The 21,579-nt window shown below is 39.0% G+C and overlaps 3 protein-coding genes across 7 annotated transcripts in view; 2 read left to right on the top strand and 1 right to left on the bottom strand.

The window, feature by feature from the left end:
- The first annotated feature begins 94 nt into the window (after positions 1-94).
- otc (ornithine transcarbamylase) lies at positions 95-3,789 on the top strand. The gene is made up of 10 exons (XM_042427163.1): positions 95-300; positions 424-562; positions 680-761; positions 1,189-1,276; positions 1,640-1,793; positions 1,884-2,006; positions 2,224-2,277; positions 2,380-2,529; positions 3,084-3,221; positions 3,318-3,789. Exons 1-10 carry the CDS (start codon positions 218-220, stop codon positions 3,375-3,377), a joined length of 1,071 nt encoding a protein of 356 aa, XP_042283097.1. The 5' UTR covers positions 95-217; the 3' UTR covers positions 3,378-3,789.
- An 8,433-nt stretch (positions 3,790-12,222) lies between these two features.
- On the top strand, positions 12,223-21,080 carry gpr161a (G protein-coupled receptor 161a). 2 transcript variants are annotated; one of them, XM_042426097.1, is made up of 6 exons: positions 12,223-12,821; positions 14,696-15,083; positions 16,968-17,689; positions 17,785-17,892; positions 19,127-19,252; positions 19,392-21,080. In XM_042426097.1, exons 2-6 carry the CDS (start codon positions 14,740-14,742, stop codon positions 19,667-19,669), a joined length of 1,578 nt encoding a protein of 525 aa, XP_042282031.1. In that variant the 5' UTR covers positions 12,223-12,821; positions 14,696-14,739; the 3' UTR covers positions 19,670-21,080. The 2 variants fall into 2 exon arrangements, with proteins under 2 accessions (XP_042282031.1, XP_042282032.1); XM_042426098.1 differs by lacking the exon at positions 12,223-12,821 and adding an exon at positions 12,866-13,100.
- Positions 21,072-21,579, bottom strand: part of dcaf6 (ddb1 and cul4 associated factor 6) — a 32,852-nt gene continuing 32,344 nt past the window's right edge. For all 4 annotated transcript variants that reach the window (XM_042426092.1, XM_042426091.1, XM_042426094.1 and 1 more), the window contains one exon: positions 21,072-21,531. In XM_042426092.1, the coding sequence (XP_042282026.1) occupies positions 21,473-21,531 (59 nt within the window). In that variant the 3' untranslated portion in view covers positions 21,072-21,472. The remainder of the gene's footprint in view (positions 21,532-21,579) is intronic.

The raw sequence follows: 21,579 nt of genomic DNA on the forward strand, positions 1-21,579 counted from the left end.
GTTTAATTTAAAATAAATATACATAATATAATACGTTCATGCAAATATCGCGGTCAGATTGGAAGCCACGCCCCTCTACGTCGTCACGCGGTGACGTCATTGGTATCCATGCCCTGGCTGCACGTTATCTGTGTCTGAGCTGTGAATGAAGGCTGCGCTCTCTGATGAATTAATCACACAACATTACGCCTCCCTTTAATTTACCTCCAGGGCTGCAATGTCAACCAAACTGTTCACCGCGAACAGTCCCGTTTTCAAATGTTTGAAAACTTTTTATAACACTCAGGCGCAAGGGTTTAGGTAAGTTAAGAAACTCCAGATAACTTTTTATGTTAGCATTACTGACAGTCAAGCTTTGATAGCCATTGCAAGTCGTTACTTGTAATAAGACATGCATTATGACTTTGTCGTGCTTTTTTTCAGAACTGGAGCTGCTTCCTTTGGTTCGGTTAATTTAAAGGGCCGCAGTTGTCTTACTCTGAAAGACTTCAGCTCAGATGAAATCAAGAAGCTTTTGTGGGTGTCAGGAGATCTGAAACATCGGATCAAACGTGAAAAACAGGTAGCTAACATTAACAATTGACGTTTACTGCAGTATCCATGTGTTAAATGTCCATATTTGTACTGTGGAGCCTCTGAGTTTGTCATTTAAAGAAAGTTACCGTCATTTCTATTCCAGTATCTTCCTCTTCTACAAGGAAAGTCCATTGCTATGATATTTGAGAAGAGGAGCACCAGAACAAGAATGTCCACAGAAACAGGTGTCCGAGTTGTATCTCAGAAAACTGCACTTGTGTATGCCACGTGGCTCAGTTAGACATCTCCATGAATGACGGAATACTACACATTTTTATAAAGGCACCGGTCAGCTTCACATAGATGTGTAGATTATGAGAACAATTTAAAATAAATGTTTCCTCTCATACTGTTAACTGGGCTGATCCCATTCATCAGTGTGTTCAGCAGTAAAACATTGTTCACATTGTTAATGTGGACACAAAAGGACCTGCTGACAAGGCAGATAAGATGCATCCCTGGAACAAAATAGCTCCTGAACTGTTATTCCTCCTGTGTCTCCCCCTCCCTCAACATGTGTCTTTGTGCTTATTCATTTAAAATATTTATACATTTTTCAAGCATCAGTTGGCCATAAGAGAAACTAAAGTTGCCTTAATATCATAACTCCAGGCTTTGCTCTGCTGGGTGGACACCCCTGTTTCCTCACCTCCCAGGACATCCATCTGGGAGTGAATGAGAGTTGCAAAGACACAGCAAGGTGAGTTTTATAACTATGCAAGTATTTTTTAAAAGGTTAATGTCGGTTGTATACGTGCACGCTTTTTAGTCATTTAGTAAGTAAACCCCAATAAGCAAACAGCTCTCCTTTACACATACAGTACCAGTCAAACGTTTGGACACACCAGACTTGACTTTTGACTGGTACTGTTTTCATCACACCAGTGGGCTTCTCAGGGTAACAACAGTTTTCTAGTGTTTCTCACTGCTGTGGTAATTATTGAGAGGAAAAGACAGCGTTTCCCATTCAGATTTTCCCACCTGGCACAGTATACAAATAACAGCCGCCCCCTCGAGTCCATGCCCACCTTTCTAATCTCTTCTACATAAACTCCCACTGCAGGGTTCTCTCAGGACTATGCGATATCGTCTTGGCACGAGTGTACAGCCACTCCACGCTGGAGGAGCTGGATAAGGAGGCTTCCATCCCCATCATTAATGGCCTGTCTGACCTCTACCACCCGATACAGATTCTGGCTGACTTCCTCACCTTACAGGTACTGCAACCCCCTCTATTTACTGCAGTTTTCATGCAATAAATGATAATGATATAGTGCTGTCTAAATGCAACTGCAACTGTCTTCTAGGAGCATTATGGTTCCCTTAGTGGACTGACGGTGAGCTGGATTGGAGATGGGAACAACGTCCTCCACTCCTTCATGATGACTGCAGCCAAACTGGGAGTTCATCTTAAGGTTGCTACACCTAAGGTTTGCCTCTTTACATTTACATTTGACTTCCCCTTTAGCTGTCTTTTCACATCTCTTTTGGCGTACGATTCATGTTTTATAGCAGTCAATCTTGAGCGTCTCATTTCCCCAGTGGCCTCTTGTGAGAGGAGATGCTTAGGGATACAAAAACATGTGCATGATAATGTACATCATTAATCCTAATCAGAAACAAAGTTAATACTGTCTTCATTCCCAGGGGTACGAGCCAGAAACAAGTGTTATTCAAGAGGCACAGAGACTCTCTAAACTGGTGAGGTCCTCATCAATATGATATACAGACCACCTCCGATTGTTTTGTGGTCAGTTTATTTATGATCAAAAGATGCTGTCATAACATTTCATTATGTTTCAGCATGGTACCCAGCTTCTTCTGACCTCTGACCCGATGGAGGCAGCTCAAGGCAGCAATGTTTTGGTCACTGACACCTGGGTCAGCATGGGACAGGAGGAGGAGAAGAAAAAGAGGCTCAAAGACTTCCACGGTTATCAGATTACAATGAAGGTAAATAAGAATATTATATTATCTATAGTTTAGAAGCACAACCCTAAATTTCTACCTTTTAGAACCTCTTTTTGCGTTAGAAATAATTAAGGGCCATCCACCTCATGCCAGTAACAGTTGTCTTTGTTCACTGTTTGTTGACAAATGTGTCCCTTTTGGCAACTGTACACAGTAAGCAAATAAAGTCAGTTCAAAACAGTATCTCAATCATGCTCCTGTCTGACTGGATGATGCACTTACTGTAAACAAAACTGCAGCATTTAACCTTCTGCAAATTGTATGGTATTGTACTGTATGGTGAACTAATCTAACACTAATTACAGACTTCATCTGGCACATAAGTTACCAAGCAAGCTTGAAATTAAACTCTTAAAATGTAGAGTATACACAAAACTGACAGGGTAATATAATCTAAAAAAAAATGATCAAAAATGAATTGTGAACTATTTTGAAAAGAGTAAACATCAAAATGAGGATGTGCAGTGATTATAAATTGTCTCTATTTTCCTTGTATTTGGATCTTAACTCTATGTTTTGGTGTTGTTTCACTACAGACAGGAAGTGTGGCCAAACCAGACTGGACCTTCCTGCATTGTCTCCCCCGGAAAATGGAGGAGGTGGATGACGAGGTTTTCTACTCATCCCGCTCCCTTGTCTTCCCTGAGGCTGAGAACAGGAAGTGGACAATCATGGTGAGTGAAACTGGTTTGATCTGATCCTGTCAGAATATTATCTGCCTCCAGTTTGATTGTCTTGGTTCTAATCAGCACAACTTTCCTCTCTTTCAGGGTCTGATGGTGTCTCTTCTGACCGACTACACTCCACAAACACCAATGCTTAAGTTTTAACTTCAAGTCTTAAGGTGGAATTATAACTGTGTGTCCCGAGACCCTGTCATGCTTCAGTTACATACCTCAAAGTTGTTATATTCACATTCTCTCATTTTACTTCTTATATAGATCAACAATGGGATAGTTTTCATTGTCTCAATGCTAAATAGACAGTTCAAAGTAATTTGTTCATACTGTATGTTCCTGGTTTGATTCCAGCCGGATTCAAACTACTGCATTACCACGACATGTTAAAGATGCTTTTTTAGCAATAGGGCTGAAAATGGACAAAAACACACTACTTAAAATATCTTTAAGCGAGTGACCAATGTGTTATTAGATTAATATGCCTTCCATTTGGTTAAACAAAGACTTTTTAAAACCTTTTTAAGTATGTAGTGTATACAAATAAACCAATGTGTGCCTTTTACGGGTTGCTCACCACATTTTTGAAAACCTTTGAGTGTTGTCCCTTAAGAACCTGTGTTGCAGAGATGATGAATAAAACTAAGAGCATCAAATTATTGTTCCCAAACTACACATAAAGATAGATGTAGTCTTTAGACACAGTAATCCAGGTTTTGTTACTTTATTATCCCAGTTTCTGTCCTTACTTCTACTTCTTCTACTATAATTTCTACCACTACTCTCTTGTCAAGATCTTTCTACATGATCATTTTTATTGAGATTTAAACAAAACAATATCAGGATGGTTCTAGTGCCACCACCCCATATAAAGGGCAGATTGAAATAATAAATAATTTTGTTTTTATCTCTTACATGATGTTGCTTCACCTCTATGGCAGTGTGTCTGGGATTGTGATGGTTATTTCAATACTGATATTATTCTGTCTACCACAGTTAGGATCATTTAGTGTAATTACTTACTGCACTTTAAAAACAAAACATGATCAGATTTCCCATCAGGTTTTAAAAAACAGATGCAGCAAATGTTTATTAGACAGTCATGTAAGGAATGAATTAAGGATCTGACCAGAGATGTAATAGAGAGGAGTCTCTTTGGAGAGAGGTGGAGGAGCTGAAATCTCAGCTCAACGCACAGCTCTCACTCAACCTTGAGCTCAAGTCTGAGTGAGAGGATCATGAGCTCCTGGAGGAGGCTGGAGTGTCTGAGGAGAGGAACCCAGAACTCAGGATTTCAGCCTGGAAATGAGCCTACCACTTTCTGGGATTGAGGAAACAGTGTGTTTGACCAATCAGATTCAGCTGTTGAGAAAAAAAGGGGTCAAAATTCGTGCTTGTAGCTTGTAGATTGTAACTTCTAACTTGTAAATAAGAGGAAAGTTAAAAGTAAAAAACTAAAATACAATGGAAAGGAAAGATACTAAAATGCAAAAAAAAAAAAAATCAACAAAAAAGTAAAAACAAAAGCAAACTTAAAATAAATCAAATTAAGGAAAACAATAATAATCATAAAAATTAATTAAAAAATGAAAAATAAATTTAAGAAAAGTAAATACAAAAGGAAAGTTAAAGTAAAAAACTAAATCAAATACAGTGGAAAGAAAAATGACAAAAATTAAATGAATTATCAATAAACAACTAAAAGGAAACTTAAAATAGGAAATTAAATGAAGTACAGTAAAAGGGAGAATATGGCTTTGACCCTGGTGTACTGACTGAGGTGTCACCAGAACGGATCATCAATGTGACTTCTGCACTGCTAGAAGGGACGAACTCAGCACTCACATGCTCACCTGCAGCAGCACCCAGTAGAGGTGGTGATGAAGCACATGGGTGTTGACATCCCAGGTACCTTCACCACCGCTGACCAAGAGAACCATTAAATCATTGTGGCCATGGAGTATTTCACTAATCACCCAAGGTGTACATTGTTCATACAAGATGCTCTGCAGAAACATAGAGGCTGGAGTAAGCAAGGTAGCAAAGACTGGGACGTGGATTACACCACTACACACCCAGAAAACTCACAAAGTACATTTAATCCATGATGCATGTAAGTACAATTTTATGGTACTTGTACTTTACTTGAATATACGCAGTTTGTTAAATATTATGCATTATTAAACAACTCAACAGTACTATATAAAGTATGAGCTCCACCTCCATTAACTACAATACTGAAATGCAGCTTACACCTTAAGGCCTCAGTGAAAACTATTATACTAAAAAGTACTATTACTAAAGACTTTCACTTACATAATGGAGCTGTGATGTGAACTTGTTCACAATTGATTAGAAAAAACAGTGTTATGACTAATAAATTATCATATGCAGTGGTGGAAGGTAACTAAGTCCATTATTTCCATTTTATGCCACTTTACACTATTATTCCTCTACATTTCAGAAGTAAATATCATACTTCCACTGTACTTTACATATAACTACATTTACTTAACAGCTATCATTACTTTTCAGATTAAGATCTTAAATACAAAAAGCATCATTAGTTTGTAAAATATTATCCCTTGTGTGGGGGAAATATTTGTGATATGCAGCTGTCTTGATAAGGATGGCTGTCTCCTATGGGAACCAAGGTCAGGTGGAGGTATACTGTGCTTTGTGCAGACAGTCAGACTGGTCTCAAGATAACCTGTGTACAAACCTCAGTTAACTCTAATCAGCATAGTGTTTTGTTTATAGTTCAATAACCAATAGGGGTATAGATGTGTGAGGAATAACCTTATTTGGAGGTAGTGAGGGTAAGGATTTGGTGGATGGTTTAAATACTCTTGACCGGAAGTAGATGGCACATTTGAGTGGCATTGCAGTGTTTCACTTGTACTGTAACTCTGTTCTCCTTAATTGAGCTTCAATCCCTCCACCCAATATGCTGATGACTTGTTGATAACTTTGCCATCAAAGGAAGCTTGTTGTTCTGACTCTATTTTGCTCCTGCAAAGACTAGCTGAGTGCGGTCACAGAGCTTCTTTGGCTAAGCTGCAATTTTGTCTGCCTGAGGTGACATACTTGGGCCACATCTGAATGATGGACAGCTCCTCCCATCCCAAGAGAGGGTGAAACTTCTAACCAACATGCCTCCTCCTAAGACCAAAAAGGAGATGCTGTCATTCCTTGGGATGGCAAATCATTGCCAGCACTGGATCTTTGACTATGCTGCTATGGATTCTGTTTCACGTGCAGCCACGGCGGTGCAATGAGCTTCTCCTACTGTGCAATGGACTGAGAATATACACAAAGCCCTCCAGGATCTGAAAACTGCACTCACAACAGCCCCATCCTTGGGTCTGCAGGATCTGCAGGATGCTGCTTCTCAGTATGCTTTTGGTGTGGACCATGACTTTGGACAGTTGGGGAAGATGAGAGGATATTTGACATCCTCTGGGAAGCCAATTCATCATCATATTTTAGTAGCAGATTTGTTAGAGGCCATTTTGCTCCCGTCTCAACTTGCAGTTGTCAAATGTGCTGCTCACACTACTGGGTCTGATCCTGTTTCATGTGAAAATGTGGATGAGTATATGACAGAGTATGTTAAGAAACTATCAGAAACCTTGAGAAAGGTTACAGGTGTCAAGTAGACTCCAAAAATCATCAGGAGAGCCTATCCATCCATTTCAAGTGGGTGATTTTGTACTAATCAAATCTCTGGACAAAGTGTCTTTGTCTCCCAGGTGGAAAGGTCCATTCCAGGTGCTGCTGACAACCAGAAGAATGAGTCCAGGCGTCAAGGTGCAGACTGGCTTCACCATCCGTTCACGAAGAAGGGAGAAGCAAGGACAAACAAAAGGATTCTTCCTGCTCAGTGAGCTGACAGGGTAATCCAGGTGATCCAGAGAATCCACCCAGGGGATGCTCTTTGCCATATGTTCCAGATCAAGTGACTTCTGAACTAAACTCTGATCCAATTAGATTTAATTACATTTCCCATTTACATATCATTTATGATCCAGGTAGCTCTGGCCCAAACCAATTGTTCAAAATTCTCTAATGACCATGTATGCACACCCCAACCTTATACCCCTATTTACTGGCTGAAGCTATGGGGTATATTCAATCATGGTTTGGTGCTAAGTCTGTAGAGTAAGTTAAAGTAAGGGTGCATAGTTATATAGCACTACAAGGTGAACAAACGCCCCTACGTGACTGTTCAGATTATTTACCCTTTATATCACTGCACTATTAAGAAATGTTTCCTTATGTTTCCAAGGAGTAGGGAAAGACTAGGCTGTAGAAATAACTGTGTTGTATCCTCCATTAAATAGACACAGAAGAGAGATTGCACCAGTACAAGAGGTAGCTAGTGTCTTTCTGTCATGGTATGGTGTATATGTCTCCCAACAGTAACTCTTATCATTATCAAAGGTGTTAGAGAAACACCTTGACTCTTCAAGTAAAGCCATGTTAGCTGAGCATAAGGCGGTGCAGGAGATTAAAACTGTAGTTTTACAGAATCAAATGGCACTTGATCCCCTGTTATGGACATGGTACATGACACAGCAAGAGGTGTCAAGGAGCTACATATTAATCATGGATTTTCCTTTGGGGATTTCTCAAGTATGTTTGGATCATGGGGATCTGGCTTAGTTAAATTCTTGATTACTCTTATAGTGTCTGTTTTCCTCCTAATTCTCCTGTGTTCTTGTTTGGTAGCAGTAGTCAAACTGATTATTCGTAGAGTCATGAAAGCTGCTATTGAAGCACCTCAGAGGATGGTAAGTAATGCAGGTAATGATACAATGATGATGTATTATGACTACCACGATTTTGAGTCGATTCCACCAGGTTATCGGTTTAATGAAGATAAATGTGTTTGACAATCCTGTTCTGATGATAGGGCAAAATAAGAGACTTTATTCCCAATCACAGGATATTCAACTACAAGATATTCAAGTGATGGATTACATACCACCATGCATCGCATGTGCTAGTAACCTCTCCATGGTGGTGACCCTCCACTGTGCACAAAGTACATGGGTTGAAGACTCTTCACTGTGTTGATTATGATGTTAGTGTGTAAATATATTGATTACTTTTTGCTTACTTTGGATAACATAACATAATGAGAACACTGTGATTGAGTGTTTTGATTTGGATCAGGCATTAAGCTGTTTTATTTTTAATGTGTTTTCAGGTCTTTACTGAAATTTGCTGTCCTCACCATGTATTCTTAACATTGATTATAGGCCTTAAGATGCCAGTTTAAGTGTTTTAATTAGTAGGTAGTGTTTTATGCTAATATCTAAAAACTATTATTAGTTATTATTATCAGATAATATGTAATTCAGATCTGCTTGAAATGTTATCTATTGGACTTAGAGAAAATCATTTTAGATTGTCTGAGTTAGTTTTTATTAGTTAGTTTCTATTTTCTTGTTTCTATTAATATTACATTAGGTTTATATTGAAGTTTTGATATTTTTACTTGATGACTTATATGTTAACTGTTTAAAATCATTGTTGATGATCCTGATGTATTTGTATGTTTACTTGTTATTAATTATTATAGAAGGTGAAAATTATGTTAGTTTTAATTGGTATTTGTTTGACGTTGATGTCTGCTGTTGTGGAAATTTTCTTGAGAAAGAGGCACATGGAGACATAAAGAAAGCATTAAACATTGTTACTTGTTGAAGCAGTTGTAGACACTGTACAGTCCATCACATCATCAGTAACAATTATACAAATATCCAAACACAAACAAAAATACAATCATTTTGTATTTTTGGAGAGAAAGCATGTTGTTCAGCTGGCCCTTTCCCTAAAGCCAGCCCTTTCTCTAAAGATTGTGAACCCAAACTAGACAGCTTTATACCTCTTCAGAAGCAAAGCTAAAAACAGTCTGGTCCCTAAATGGACACTTCCACAAACCGTTACACCTTCTTACAAACAAATATGGTCTCTAAAACAGTAGGCTTAAGACAAAGATATCTCTAGCTAACCCCAGAGGTCAGTAAGCAATCCTCAGATAGAAACAGGTTCAAGAGTTCAACTAGCCTAGGAGTAGGATTTCTTCACCAACATGTATCCCCAAACAATGACATTACATCACATTCAGTTGATAACAAACATTGACTCTTTAGTTTGAAGACATTTGTAACATATTTTCTTTCACACTATCATTATTGAACATTAATTATTTTTGATTACTGATGGTGATTCACAAATTTACTTGTTTTGTTGAGTGATTATTATTATTGTAAGTGTGTGTGACTTTAATTCTGAAGGTGTTCCTTAATTGATTTGAAGGTAATGGTAATTAAGGTTGACCTGACAGTCAAAAAGGGGGGAACTGTGGGGGAAATATTTGTGACATCCAGCTGTCTTGATAAGGATGGTTGTCTCCTGTGGGAACCAAAGTCAGGTGGATGTATGCTGTGCTCTGTGCAGACGGCCAGACTTGTCATAGTATAGTGTCTTGTGTATAGTTCAATAACCAATAGGGGAAGAAGAAGGGGAAGAATAACCTTATTTGGAGGTAGTAAGGATAAGGATTTGGTGAGGGGTTTAAATACTTTTAGAAGTAGAACTGAATGGCATTGCACAGTGTTTCACTTGTACTGTAACTCTTTTCTCCTTGATCGAGCTTCAATAAATGTTCCTGCGTAAGACATCCTGGTCTCCAGACAACTTCTTCACTTTGGGTTAATCAGCTCCAGCAGTTTGTTGATACCTTGCAATAAATGAGACTACCCAAAAATATATAAAACTATTTAAAAAAAATTTGCTCCACATCAACCAGTTACAACATTATTGTACTGCTTACATTAATACATACAATAATGATTCCATAATAATAATTTAACACTGACAAGGTCCACTCCGCCTAACAATTTACTTAAAATATATTTACTGATAATACTTCTGCAATTTTACTTAAGTAAAAATCTGGATGCAAGACTTTCACTTGTAGTTAAGTAATTTTTATAGTGAAGCTGCTACTTTTACAGTAAATGATCTTAGTACTTCTTCCACCACTGAAAAAGGTTAGGCTGCATAAAGTACAGACATCTCTCATGAACGTAACAGCCTACAGCCCGGTCCTCGTCATGGCGATTGTGCAGCCAGATAAAATGCCAAAGCCTTATGTGTGTAACCTTATGTGGAAAACTTAAGATATGTTATTTTACAAACTATACACTGAAAACAGAACATTTTCTGTCAGTTAAAGAATTGTAAAGAGTCTAATCTATTAAGATTCAACATTTACATATGAACACAAATATAGTGAGTGTGGGTACTTACCAAATTGTACAACCCTTTCTGTAAATTTAGCTGTTAAATACCTGCAAATTACTCTAGTATAAAATTAAGGGACCTGTGAGATAAAGAATTACATTTAATTTCAGTAAGGTCAGAGGAAATTTTAAAATTACATTAAAATGAAAACAATGGTTGATTTGCAATTATTCTTATTATTAGGCCACATCACATACCGCACACACTTTTTACACACATGGACCCCAAACGACAAGAAAATAAAGCACATTTCAACAGAAGCTGCTGTGTTGTCCCTCCTCTTTAAGTCTTTGGTCCATCCTTTCCTACCTGATTCCTGCTTTCATCCTTTCTGTCATCACCAGTAAACACTCATTTCTTCCTGCTGATATATTTGAATAAAACAAATAAGAAACATTACAATCACAAAACTAAATCTAGCTGCTGATACAGATGTGACAATTAGCATATTACCAATTACTTTGAGATAATTTTAAGGAGGGTTCATAACATGAGGGGAAGAGTTTCCAGTGGTTTTACTAACACCAAAAGGCCACACGATGGTGATGTTCTCCAGATAATTGACGCCAACAGTGTGCACTAAAACAAATGAATGTTCCTTGTCTTGGTCAACTCACCCAGTTTCACCACCTCAGGAGTATTTTGCTGTTTTTTGCCCAAATGTGACCAACCTGTCTGCACTGAGGCTTTCATTTGATTTTGCAGCTACCATGAGCATTTTTGTCTGGTTCTTGAGTGACAGATATGTGAGGCTGGTTAGTGAGCCTGATTGACCCAAATTAAAACCATATACTGGTTTAGTATTTCTACCCCAAAAAATTCTCCATCCAAAATATGCTCCATCCTTTACTCCTCTGCACCAATATTATAGCACTTCACATCCTCCTTAAAAACCTCAGAAGATGCCTCACACAATCAGTGCACGAGATGTATAAATGCAGGAAATTGTTTTCGGTAGGAAGTAATGGGTGGGGCAATACCAGGCAGCCAGGATAGCAGAGTTATCACCTCAGGGATCATTCCTCTGAGGATTCCCAAAAAATTTATTTTTTTCTTCCCCTTGCAGGTACATTGATTTGACAGCAGATGGTACTGGTCCCATTTAGCAGAATTTAACATGAACCTAGCCAGCTGTTACACAGTAATCCTTGAGGAGGCAGACCTTGACATCAGTTGAAATGTGTTGACCTGAGCAACAGTATTCCCACATCAATCAAAAATCTATGAAATCTATAAACTTTTGATGAATACATCAAGTAAGACCTCTCTGCTTACTTTAAAAGCTTCTACAAGTAAGTTGAATCATAAAAAAAGTATGTAAAGTATTCTTTACAATGAATTACAACTCCTTTACTCTATTTGATGTTACATTAATTCTACTAAACAAGTGCTGAGGACCAGCACTTTGCAGACAAAATATAACCAAATTATATGCATACAAAATATAATTCTAGGCATTAGTGAGACTATAAGAATTCAATATTGACTCAAGTCATCTACATTTTAGGTGAATAAGAATTCAAATAATATCCCACCCTGCCTAACTCTGTTATTAACATGAGGATAGATACAAACTGGTTCAGTTTTTATATACTAATTTTAGGCAAAGTGCGCCATCAACTGGTCACAGTCGGTCCAGCTCTCTGATTGGCTGTCAGAAGGTGACGTATTTGTGCGGGAAGCTTTAGATCTACCTGGGTGGTCCAGATGGATAAACATGATGCGACGCACTATTTCATTCATTAAGTCCACCATCCTGTTATTAAAGAGCTACACATACATATACTGACACAGTTTTTGTACTATAATGCACAACATGTTGCAACCGAAACTGAACAATAATGTACGTTTATGCCTTTTCAGCACATGTAGTGAGTAAAGTAATAGTGAGTAAAAAGCGCTTAACTTACATGCAAACCCACAATCATCTACACAAGTTAACCACAAAGAAAACACGCTGGCTGCAACAATGGCGACACCAAAACAAAACAAGGCAATCCTCACTGGCGACCACCCACACACTGAAGGAGTCTGCTAGGAGAGGGAGAGAGAGAGAGAGGGAGTTAAAGCGGAGGTGGGAGGAGGACGCCATTGCAGCCGCAGCTGGCCGTTTGCGATTCGCCTGAGGACAGACAAACTTAAAGATGTCGAGGGGCTTTCAGAGATTTCTCACACTCGGCTCTCGGGGACTGGCTTACAGTGTGGAAACAAACAAGTAGGATGGACAGTCTGCAACTGTTGGGGGAGAAAATGTGGAGCCACAGCGTCGAACCAAATCAGGTAGAGAGGGATGTGTGTTTCAGGGGGACAATGGGAGAAAGTTGCTCAACTAAGTTAGGCTAACTAACGGTGGCTAGTTGTTTTAGCTAGCGTTACCGCTAGCCAACTGTGGGACTAGTGGTCACAGCGCTGCACCGTATTCACCTTTTATAAAGCTTACATTATAAGTATAGAGCTGTGCAGAAAGATAATATGTCTCTAGACACCGTGGCTTGAACTTCACTTTCGTTTCCATTTTCCACACCTTCCTAAAATTCACTATAGCCAAGTAACGCTATGGTGAGACAAGGCAAAATAATGTTGATAAACAGAGCTAACGTTAACTAACGTTAGACGGCCGTTGGTGTAAAAGTAGATACGACCGTTGGTATGAAGTAGATATGGCCGTTGGTGTAACTTAAAATAGAGACAGCTTTCTGTCACTTTGCGCAGCTAAAACTTTAATTCTCAACACAGGCGATTTATTTGTGAGGATTTTATCCTCTAGGCTGTTGAGTTATGTGTAACGTTAGCGTTGAAGCTTGTAAACTCAACTTAATTACATGACCGCGTCCTGTACTTAACATCAAAAGTACGGTACATTATTTAAAGACAGTTGTAGAAGTATTCAGATCCATGTAAACATATTCCATTACTAGTAAGAATCCTGCATTCAGAATTATACTTAAGTAAAAATACGGAATTATTATCGGCTGCTGCCATTTGTAATATTATTATATGTTACATCATTAGATTGTTATTGCTGATGCATAAACGTATAAGTTTCATTTTTAATGTTGTAGCTGGTTGACATGGAGCTACATTACGTCCTATTGGGTAGTTAAATCTATGTTAATGGGCCGTAGTTTATAATGGTTTGTGTATAAAATCTTAATCAGCAAAGAAACTAGTAAATACAACTACAGTGGAGTAAAATGTACAATATTTCTCTTGGAAACGTACCCACGTAGTGTGATCATCAAGCTCCTGTCTGGAGATCATCTGTAAACATGCCTCAGGATTGTATCAATGGTTTTACATGTTTAATCCATTTATAAATTGAATTTATGCCATACATCTCAACTCATGAGCCTGCAAACCATTTTTAGCAGCCATTGATTTCCATTTATTTTCATACACTATGAAAATCAATCAGTAGGCTTTTGAAACTCGACTTGTGTAATCCATCACTGTTAACATTAAGTCTGCATTAATGTTCGTCAAAGTGACATTATTGTTATGAGGTGATGGAGTGCACACTTCTCAAATCAATCTGTGTTTAAACTGCATTGATTAGTCTATCAACAAGAAATGCCAACAATTTTGTGTATTTTCTCTGGTTTGAGCTTTGCAAATATCAGGATTTGCTACCTTTGTCTTTGTTATATGTTTCTTAAATATATTTAGAGTTTTAACTCTTGGTCAAACAAAACAAGCAGTTAGTAGAAGTCACTTTAGGCTCTGGGAAAAAATTTTTCCCAAAATTGTGTGACATTTAATAGACTAAACAATTAAAAAGTAATGGATAGGTTAATCGATATTAAACAAAACATTAGTTCTATCCCTTAACTACACTACCATGCGGCAATAATGCAGACTTAATGTCCATTGTGATAGTTTACTCAACACAAACAAGTTTCAGAAGCCTGTTAATTGATTATGTTGTACGGAAATTGATCAAAACCAATGGCTGCCTGAAACAGCGGGAAAAAATCTAATACTATCCAGGTTTCATTCAAAAATGTTTAAGATTGACAGTTTGCAGTTATGGAGCTAAAACATGCAAACACATCGTTATACTACTTTAACAGTCAGAAGATTTTAGCATTGCCGTCTTTGTAATATACTTGTACATCCATTATTCTTTCCAATCATGTCCTCTTCCTCTGCACCAGCCTCCTACCATTCCTTCACCTGTCCGGTGGCCCAGTCTCTCACCATGAACACCAGTAGGAACTGCACCGGGGTCGGGAATGGTGAGGGTCTGGCTGCCCTGGAGTCAGTCTCCATCGTGACCATCACTCTCCTCGCCTGCCTGGGGAATTTCTTGATCGTGGCGACCCTCTATCGCAGGCCCTATCTGCTCACCCCCAGCAACAAGTTTGTGTTCAGCCTGACTCTTTCCAACCTGCTGCTGTCCATGCTGGTGCTGCCGTTTGTGGCTGTGAGCTCAGCAAAGAGAGAGTGGGTGTTTGGGGTGGTGTGGTGCAACCTCACCGCCCTGCTCTACCTGCTCATCAGCTCTGCTAGCATGCTCACCCTCGGCGCTATCGCCATTGACAGGTTAGTGTCAGATAATGATTGTAGTCATATGCACTAGAATAACCTGACTGCCATATTTATATTAAAGTAGAATATTCACTTTCTAGCCAAGAGTTAGATGAGACGATTGATCCCACTCTTGTATCTGTTTGTTCAATAAGGATGACGTCATGCGGCAGTTAGCTTAGCTTAGCATAAAGACTGGACACAGTGGGAAACAACTAGCCTGGCTCTGTCCAAAGGAAAAAAAATACGCCTACCAGCACCTCTAAACCACCACCAGAGAGGCTGTGGTTGTGCATCTTAGTAGTTGCTGTCAGTGGAGCATAAACAGTCTACAAATAATAACAAGAAAAAATACTGGTAGTTAGATGTACATCATTCACATATTTGCCCCCATAGTTGGTATTCTATGATTAATTATTACCCATTTTACCTTGACAACACGAGGGGAATGGATATCTTATTCAGGTATGAATTTAAAGTAATACGTTTAGCATTAATTATTGAAGGAGAGGACACTATTCACTAAATCAGTTTTAAAACATGTCCTTTATTCATAAAGCGCAGATGTTGCTTTTGATCAAATGTTGAGCACTCAGTCAGGCTTGTGTTAGTTTGAGAATGAGAAGTGACAGTAATTACTGCAGTAAGGAGATTGACTTGAATTTGTATTAAGTTTATTTTTGAGGTTGTGTTGAAAATTTCTTCCCCATTGTTTTTTGGGACACAACATCTGTATGAAATCAGCAAGAGCCCGATTCATATTCATCACAATTAGAAACTAAACAACAAAATATATTTGTGGTCTTCCCTAATGTAGTGATGTTGCAAAAGGAACGATGATGCAATTCTTGACAAATCTCTACACAAGACATACAGAGTATTAAGACTGGATATGAAAGAAACACAAGACGAGAGGAAAAGACTCATAAATAACAGTTTAGAAGAGTAAAATAAAATGGAGGATAAAAATAAGCTAAAATTGAATAAAACAGATTCAGCAGGAGAATAACAATGACGTCACAGTACAAAACTGCACATTTGACATGTGTCTTCACCTCGTTCAGTCTCAGAGTTAATAAGGGATAAACATTGTTTCTATGCTTTCATGTCCAGCAACTTGTGAAATGTAGTTTTTCATTTGTTTCCCTTTGAGGTCAGTATGTAGCTTTGTAAATAAGATTGGTTAACCACACACTTTAGTGGTGGTATTTCTCTGGAGATTTTCCCAGCTCAAGTGACAAGCATTAGAAGGGCTTACACAATGTAACTTTAAATGTTGACTGATGTGAATGCACCATTCATATGCAGCACTTGGATTATTTCCATTCATTCCTATTTTTAGAAATATGAAACTGATACACAAATAAAGCAGACTTGTTTTAAGAAACAGGACTGAAATGTGCGTCTGGTGCAGAGTTTCTAAAACTGTCAAGTAAGATGGACTAAAAAAAGACAAAGATAGCATCAAATGCCTGTAAGATTGTCTTCTTTTCTCATTCTTTGAGTAGATATTTAAATAATTTAGGTGTATTGTGATCACTATTATATTATTATAAATGACAGTAAAATGTAGCTGCTAAGCTCTACTGTAAGTTTGCTCTGTATGATTCAGTCCTTGCTGTTCTCACTGTGGTCCTAATTACTCTCAGCACCTTTGGGGATTTTTGATAGTGCATGTTTTTGTTCTCCTGCCAAGCCTCTGCCTTTCTGTTCTGTTTGCAGCTTTTTGGGGAGGGAAAAAAAAAACAAACAGTAGCAGCCTTTGGCCGCAGCTTCTGTATCACTCACTCAGTTTCTCAGCACAGTTTCTGTGTTACTTGGATCAGAAGACTCCCCTGAGAGCGTGTTGAGTTTCCTCACTGCAGTTTCTTCACTTGTGTTCCCCTCTCGTCCCAACAGATACTACGCGGTGCTTTACCCGATGATCTACCCCATGAAGATCACAGGGAACAGGGCGGTCGTGGTCATCGCCTACGTGTGGTTGCACTCCCTGGTGGGCTGTCTGCCTCCTCTGTTCGGCTGGTCCTCCTTTGAGTTCGACTGTTTCAAGTGGACCTGTGTAGCCTCTTGGCACAGGGAGCCGGGCTACACAGCCTTCTGGGTTACCTGGTGCATGCTCCCCCCCCTCTTCATCATGCTGGCCTGTTACGGCGTCATTTTCCGCGTCGCCCGCATGAAAGCCCGGAAAGTGCACTGTGGGACCGTTGTTGTGGCCCAGGACGACTCCGCTGGAGCACAGAGGAACGGACGCAAGAACTCAAGCACCTCCACTTCCTCTAATGGAAGCCGGCGGAGCCTTGTGTATGCAGGGAGTCAGTGCAAGGCCTTCGTCACCATCTTAGTGGTGATAGGGACTTTCCTCGTGACCTGGGGGCCGTACGTCGGGGTGGTGTGTACGGAGGCCTTGTGGGGACAGGGGAGCGTTTCTCAGGGGCTGGAGACTCTGGTGGCGTGGCTGTCCTTCTGCAGCGCTGTGTGTCATCCGCTGATCTACGGCCTTTGGAATAAGACAGTGAGGAAGGAGCTGCTGGGGATGTGCTTCGGAGATCGCTACTACAGAGAGTCGTTCGCCACGCGACAGAGGACGTCCCGCCTCTTCAGCATCTCCAACAGAATCACAGGTGGGAGAACGGCAGTGGCTCGTGAACCGTGTGGGATTTCATGTGATTTCATGTGTGGGACGCTGATCACATAACATTTGTTTGTGCTCCATCAGATTTGGGTATGTCGCCTCACCTGACAGCCATGCTGGCCGGTGGAGGGCATCTGCTGGCCCCCGGGAGCAGCACAGGAGATACTGGTTTCAGTTTCACTCAGGACTCATGTAAGTGACCGACCCGAGAATCAGACCTACAAATTCAGTTTCTTCTAAGTCGCTCCTGAAAACTCAAGTGTTGCACACAGGAAGCGGAGGGAATGAACTGTGAAGCACTTTGTAGCTGTGTTTTGAGAAGTGGTGATATGATATAACAAATGATATAATTTATGGTTATATAACATTATCTGATATCAGGGCTGGACAACAATTTGAATTTATCTGATTATCAACATCAAATTTTAAATTTCCAACTAAGATAAATGTACTCATTACAATTTTTGCAATAATTAGTTTGAATTTTATAGATTAGCTACAGTAAACAAATGTTCAACAAGCTAATCAGCTCACTAACTTTTTTACTGTTCATAAAATAATATGTAGGCATTTGCTGGCTAACCTCGCATAGATAAGAGAAAAGCTTTAGCACACGTTGCAAAGAAAAAGAGTCTAAACAGAATATAAAAAACTGGAAAAATGTGTTTGAAAGGTTTGCTTAAAAATATTTACCATAAAATTTGTACTTTCATATCACCTAATCTGTAACATTTCTGATGAATTGATTAAAAATGTACTTAATGAAATTTCCCAGATCCAAGGTAAGGTCTTCAAATGGCTTGTTTTGTTTTGACCAACAGTCCAAAACCCAAAGATAATGAATTTTCACACATAAAAACAGAAAAAAAGCAGCAAATCCTCATATTTAAGAAGTTGGAACAAGAGTGTTTGACATATTTCTTGATAAATTGTTCTTGATAATTGACCAGTGACTTAAAAATTGTGAGTCAGTAGACTAATTGATTAGTTGACTAATCATTTAAGCATTACAACCTACCGTTGTCCAGGGTTACATTTAATCATAGTTTCACTGCGTTGCTCTAAAAGTTAACTAACAACTACCAACCATAATATCACATTTATTATCCTGCTTTTTAAAACTCAACCGTTGAATTTAACTTGAAAATAAAAAAATGAGCTAAAGTGATTGATTGCACTCATGTAAACCTGAGGTTTGGCGGCTGCACCACTGCGTCACACTCCCAACAGCTTTGTTACAGTCGGCCTCACATTCCTCTTTTCACAACTCACATTTCCAGTCCAGGATGGTGTCAGCAGGGCAAGTAAGGTCATGTGTAACACTAAGAAACGTCTGATTATCCAACTCATTTGTGTTTGTACAGTTGTCTGTACATTAACTGCTTTCGGTTACGCAGCCTTTTTGTCTCTAATGTTTCCCTCGCAGGCACAGACGTGATGCTGCTGGAGAACTTCTCCACAGACGGCTCCTCCCATCCACAAATCCACGGGAATCCGTCCGGGAAGAGGAGGAGCTCAGTCACCTTTGAAGACCAGGTGGAGCATTCCAAAGGTATCTGTCATTTCCCCACAAGATTAGAGAGAAGGAAACAAACTAAATACTCAGAGGGTTTGAGAAAATGTGGTTTGAGGTTTGAGATCTGTTCACTGAAGCTTTTGTCTAATACGTCACACTGCATTTTTCTCCGCAGCTGAAAACACCAACACATCCTCGCTCCAAGTCCATGCAGAGGTGCACAAATCTCTCGACACCTTCGCCTCCTGCCTGGCAAAGGCTATCGAGAGCGACGCCAAGCTCACCCTGTTTGGGGACGGGTTGGCTCTGCCGGGGGGACTGTTCACAACCAGAGCACCGCCGAGACCCAGATACCTGGACGGCCAGAGACTGAGGCTGGAGAGTATCGATGAAGGGATCGTCAAAGATGACAGAGATGAAGAAGAGCAGGATGTGGAGGAAAAACCAGCCTGAACTCAGCTGGCTCGCTTACGATCTCACTCAGTTTTATCTGTGGACTGCGGGCGCTTCACACCCGGAACTCGTAAACACTTTTATATGAACTGTGACCACTCGTCATGCTCTATGGTGCAGTTTACAAAGTCTGATCTCCACACTTGGGTACTCCATACTTGAAGTTATTAAGAAACAGGAAGTGCACATTATTCATTCCACTGTGTTGGACCAAGTGCACGACGTCAGTGTCTTTGCAAGCTTTTGTTTGAAACAATGCATCATATAGGAAAGCCTTAACTACTGTAACCTACATGGTCTGATTATTGTAGTAAGTTGTTTACAATTATATTTTATTATAATTGTATTTTTCCAGAACTTTCAAGGTGTGCCTCATTATGGCAGGACAGTACAAAAAAAACAAACTAATACATCGTAGTTTCTATCTCACAAATAACTCTCAAACGTTATTTGCTTCATTTTTATGACTCATTTCATGTTGAAGAAGGTGATTATTATTATTATTATTATTATTATTTTGTCTGTTTTTATATATCAAAGCAGTGATGTAGTTAAGACCAAATATGGTAAAAACAAAGTGGATTCATGGGTACATGACGTCCGACTTTTATCAATATTTCAGGATAGTTAAATTAATGATGTCATTGTGCACAGTGCTGTAATGAGCAGTGAGAAGCATGTCTGTAAATGAAAGTCAACTTAAATAGAAATTGTGATCAATGTCCAATCAGTAAACCAAAATTGTTTTTTTTAACTACAACACTGTCTTTTAGTAAATACTGAGTGGTACATGTGTTTACCTCAGTTTCTACTCCTTCACCATCAGTTATAAATGACACTCAGAGTACTTTTGTAATAATTAGAGCACAACTACGGTGCTTCAGTCTTACCTCGTATTTTCATATTATGTTTGAACGGTACTATTTTTATAAGAAAAACTATACACCTGAGAAGTGATGTAACCTTTTGATTTTCACTATACAGTAACTATTAATACTTGTATTAAGATTCTATTAAATTTCTTTTGGGTTTTTTTTTTTACATAAAATTTTCTGAACAAACTTGTTTTTCCTGTTTGTGTGAGTAGTTCAGCTAAACCATATTGTTCTGCGTGTCCCTGTGTTCAACTTGCAGCCTGTCAGTCTTTGAATCACTGCAGGACTCGGCGTGCAGAGTACAGACGGTTTATTTCTGGAATGAATTTAAGTTCATTCATTTGTTGGTAAGAGGCCAGTTGCACAGTCGCCCAGCTCTGAATGCAGACATCTTTGAGATGCCATTTAGCTTTATTTTCTTCCAAATTTTGTAAAAGATTAATTTATTGACATAACCATTTGGGGAGAACAACCAAGCTTTGTTTTCTTTTTTTTTCTCCAACAACAAAATTAAAGCATTCTCCAAGTATGGTTTACTTAAAGTCTTTGTTTACATGGTTACTGCCGGAGCAGCACGTCAACATCTCTTAGCTTTGTGCTACAAATTCAAAATGTCACACGTTAACACTGATCAAAGCTCACTCTCCCCTTACAAAATAATATTGCACTTAACATCCTTGCACACCAGCCGCCATTATTCTCACACTTAATATATACTGACGTCTTTGCCTTTGCATTCACACAGATGTAGTTTAAACTCATACAGAAACATCAGTAAGAAAGTCTCTTAAAAAAACACAGGGGGAGCTAGAAATTACACTAATTTTCAAAAGGAAGTATTCTACACTGTACTTGTACAAATCTCGGGTTTTCAAGTGCTATACAGCAAAAAGAAATAGTGTTTTCTTTCAAATAAAACGCCACCGGTCTACTGCTCGTCCTCGTTTTCCTGGCCTGAACCTTCAGAGCGATCACCTTCTAGTCGATCTACAGGAAGAAAAAGGCAGATTTCAAAAGAGGGAACAGAAAAACAAG

Source organism: Thunnus maccoyii, chromosome 11, assembly GCF_910596095.1.
Source record: "Thunnus maccoyii chromosome 11, fThuMac1.1, whole genome shotgun sequence".
Taxonomy (NCBI): domain Eukaryota; kingdom Metazoa; phylum Chordata; class Actinopteri; order Scombriformes; family Scombridae; genus Thunnus; species Thunnus maccoyii.

Bases quoted from the DNA above. Each gene is read 5' to 3' on its own strand.
- gpr161a (XM_042426097.1), top strand. From the start codon at position 14,740: ATGAACACCAGTAGGAACTGCACCGGGGTCGGGAATGGTGAGGGTCTG. The intron at 17,690-17,784 runs GTGGGAGAACGG...GTGCTCCATCAG, and splicing joins CATCTCCAACAGAATCACAG to ATTTGGGTATGTCGCCTCAC. The intron at 17,893-19,126 runs GTAAGTGACCGA...TTTCCCTCGCAG, and splicing joins CAGTTTCACTCAGGACTCAT to GCACAGACGTGATGCTGCTG.
- otc (XM_042427163.1), top strand. From the start codon at position 218: ATGTCAACCAAACTGTTCACCGCGAACAGTCCCGTTTTCAAATGTTTG. The intron at 1,794-1,883 runs GTACTGCAACCC...ACTGTCTTCTAG, and splicing joins CTGACTTCCTCACCTTACAG to GAGCATTATGGTTCCCTTAG. The intron at 2,278-2,379 runs GTGAGGTCCTCA...ATTATGTTTCAG, and splicing joins CACAGAGACTCTCTAAACTG to CATGGTACCCAGCTTCTTCT.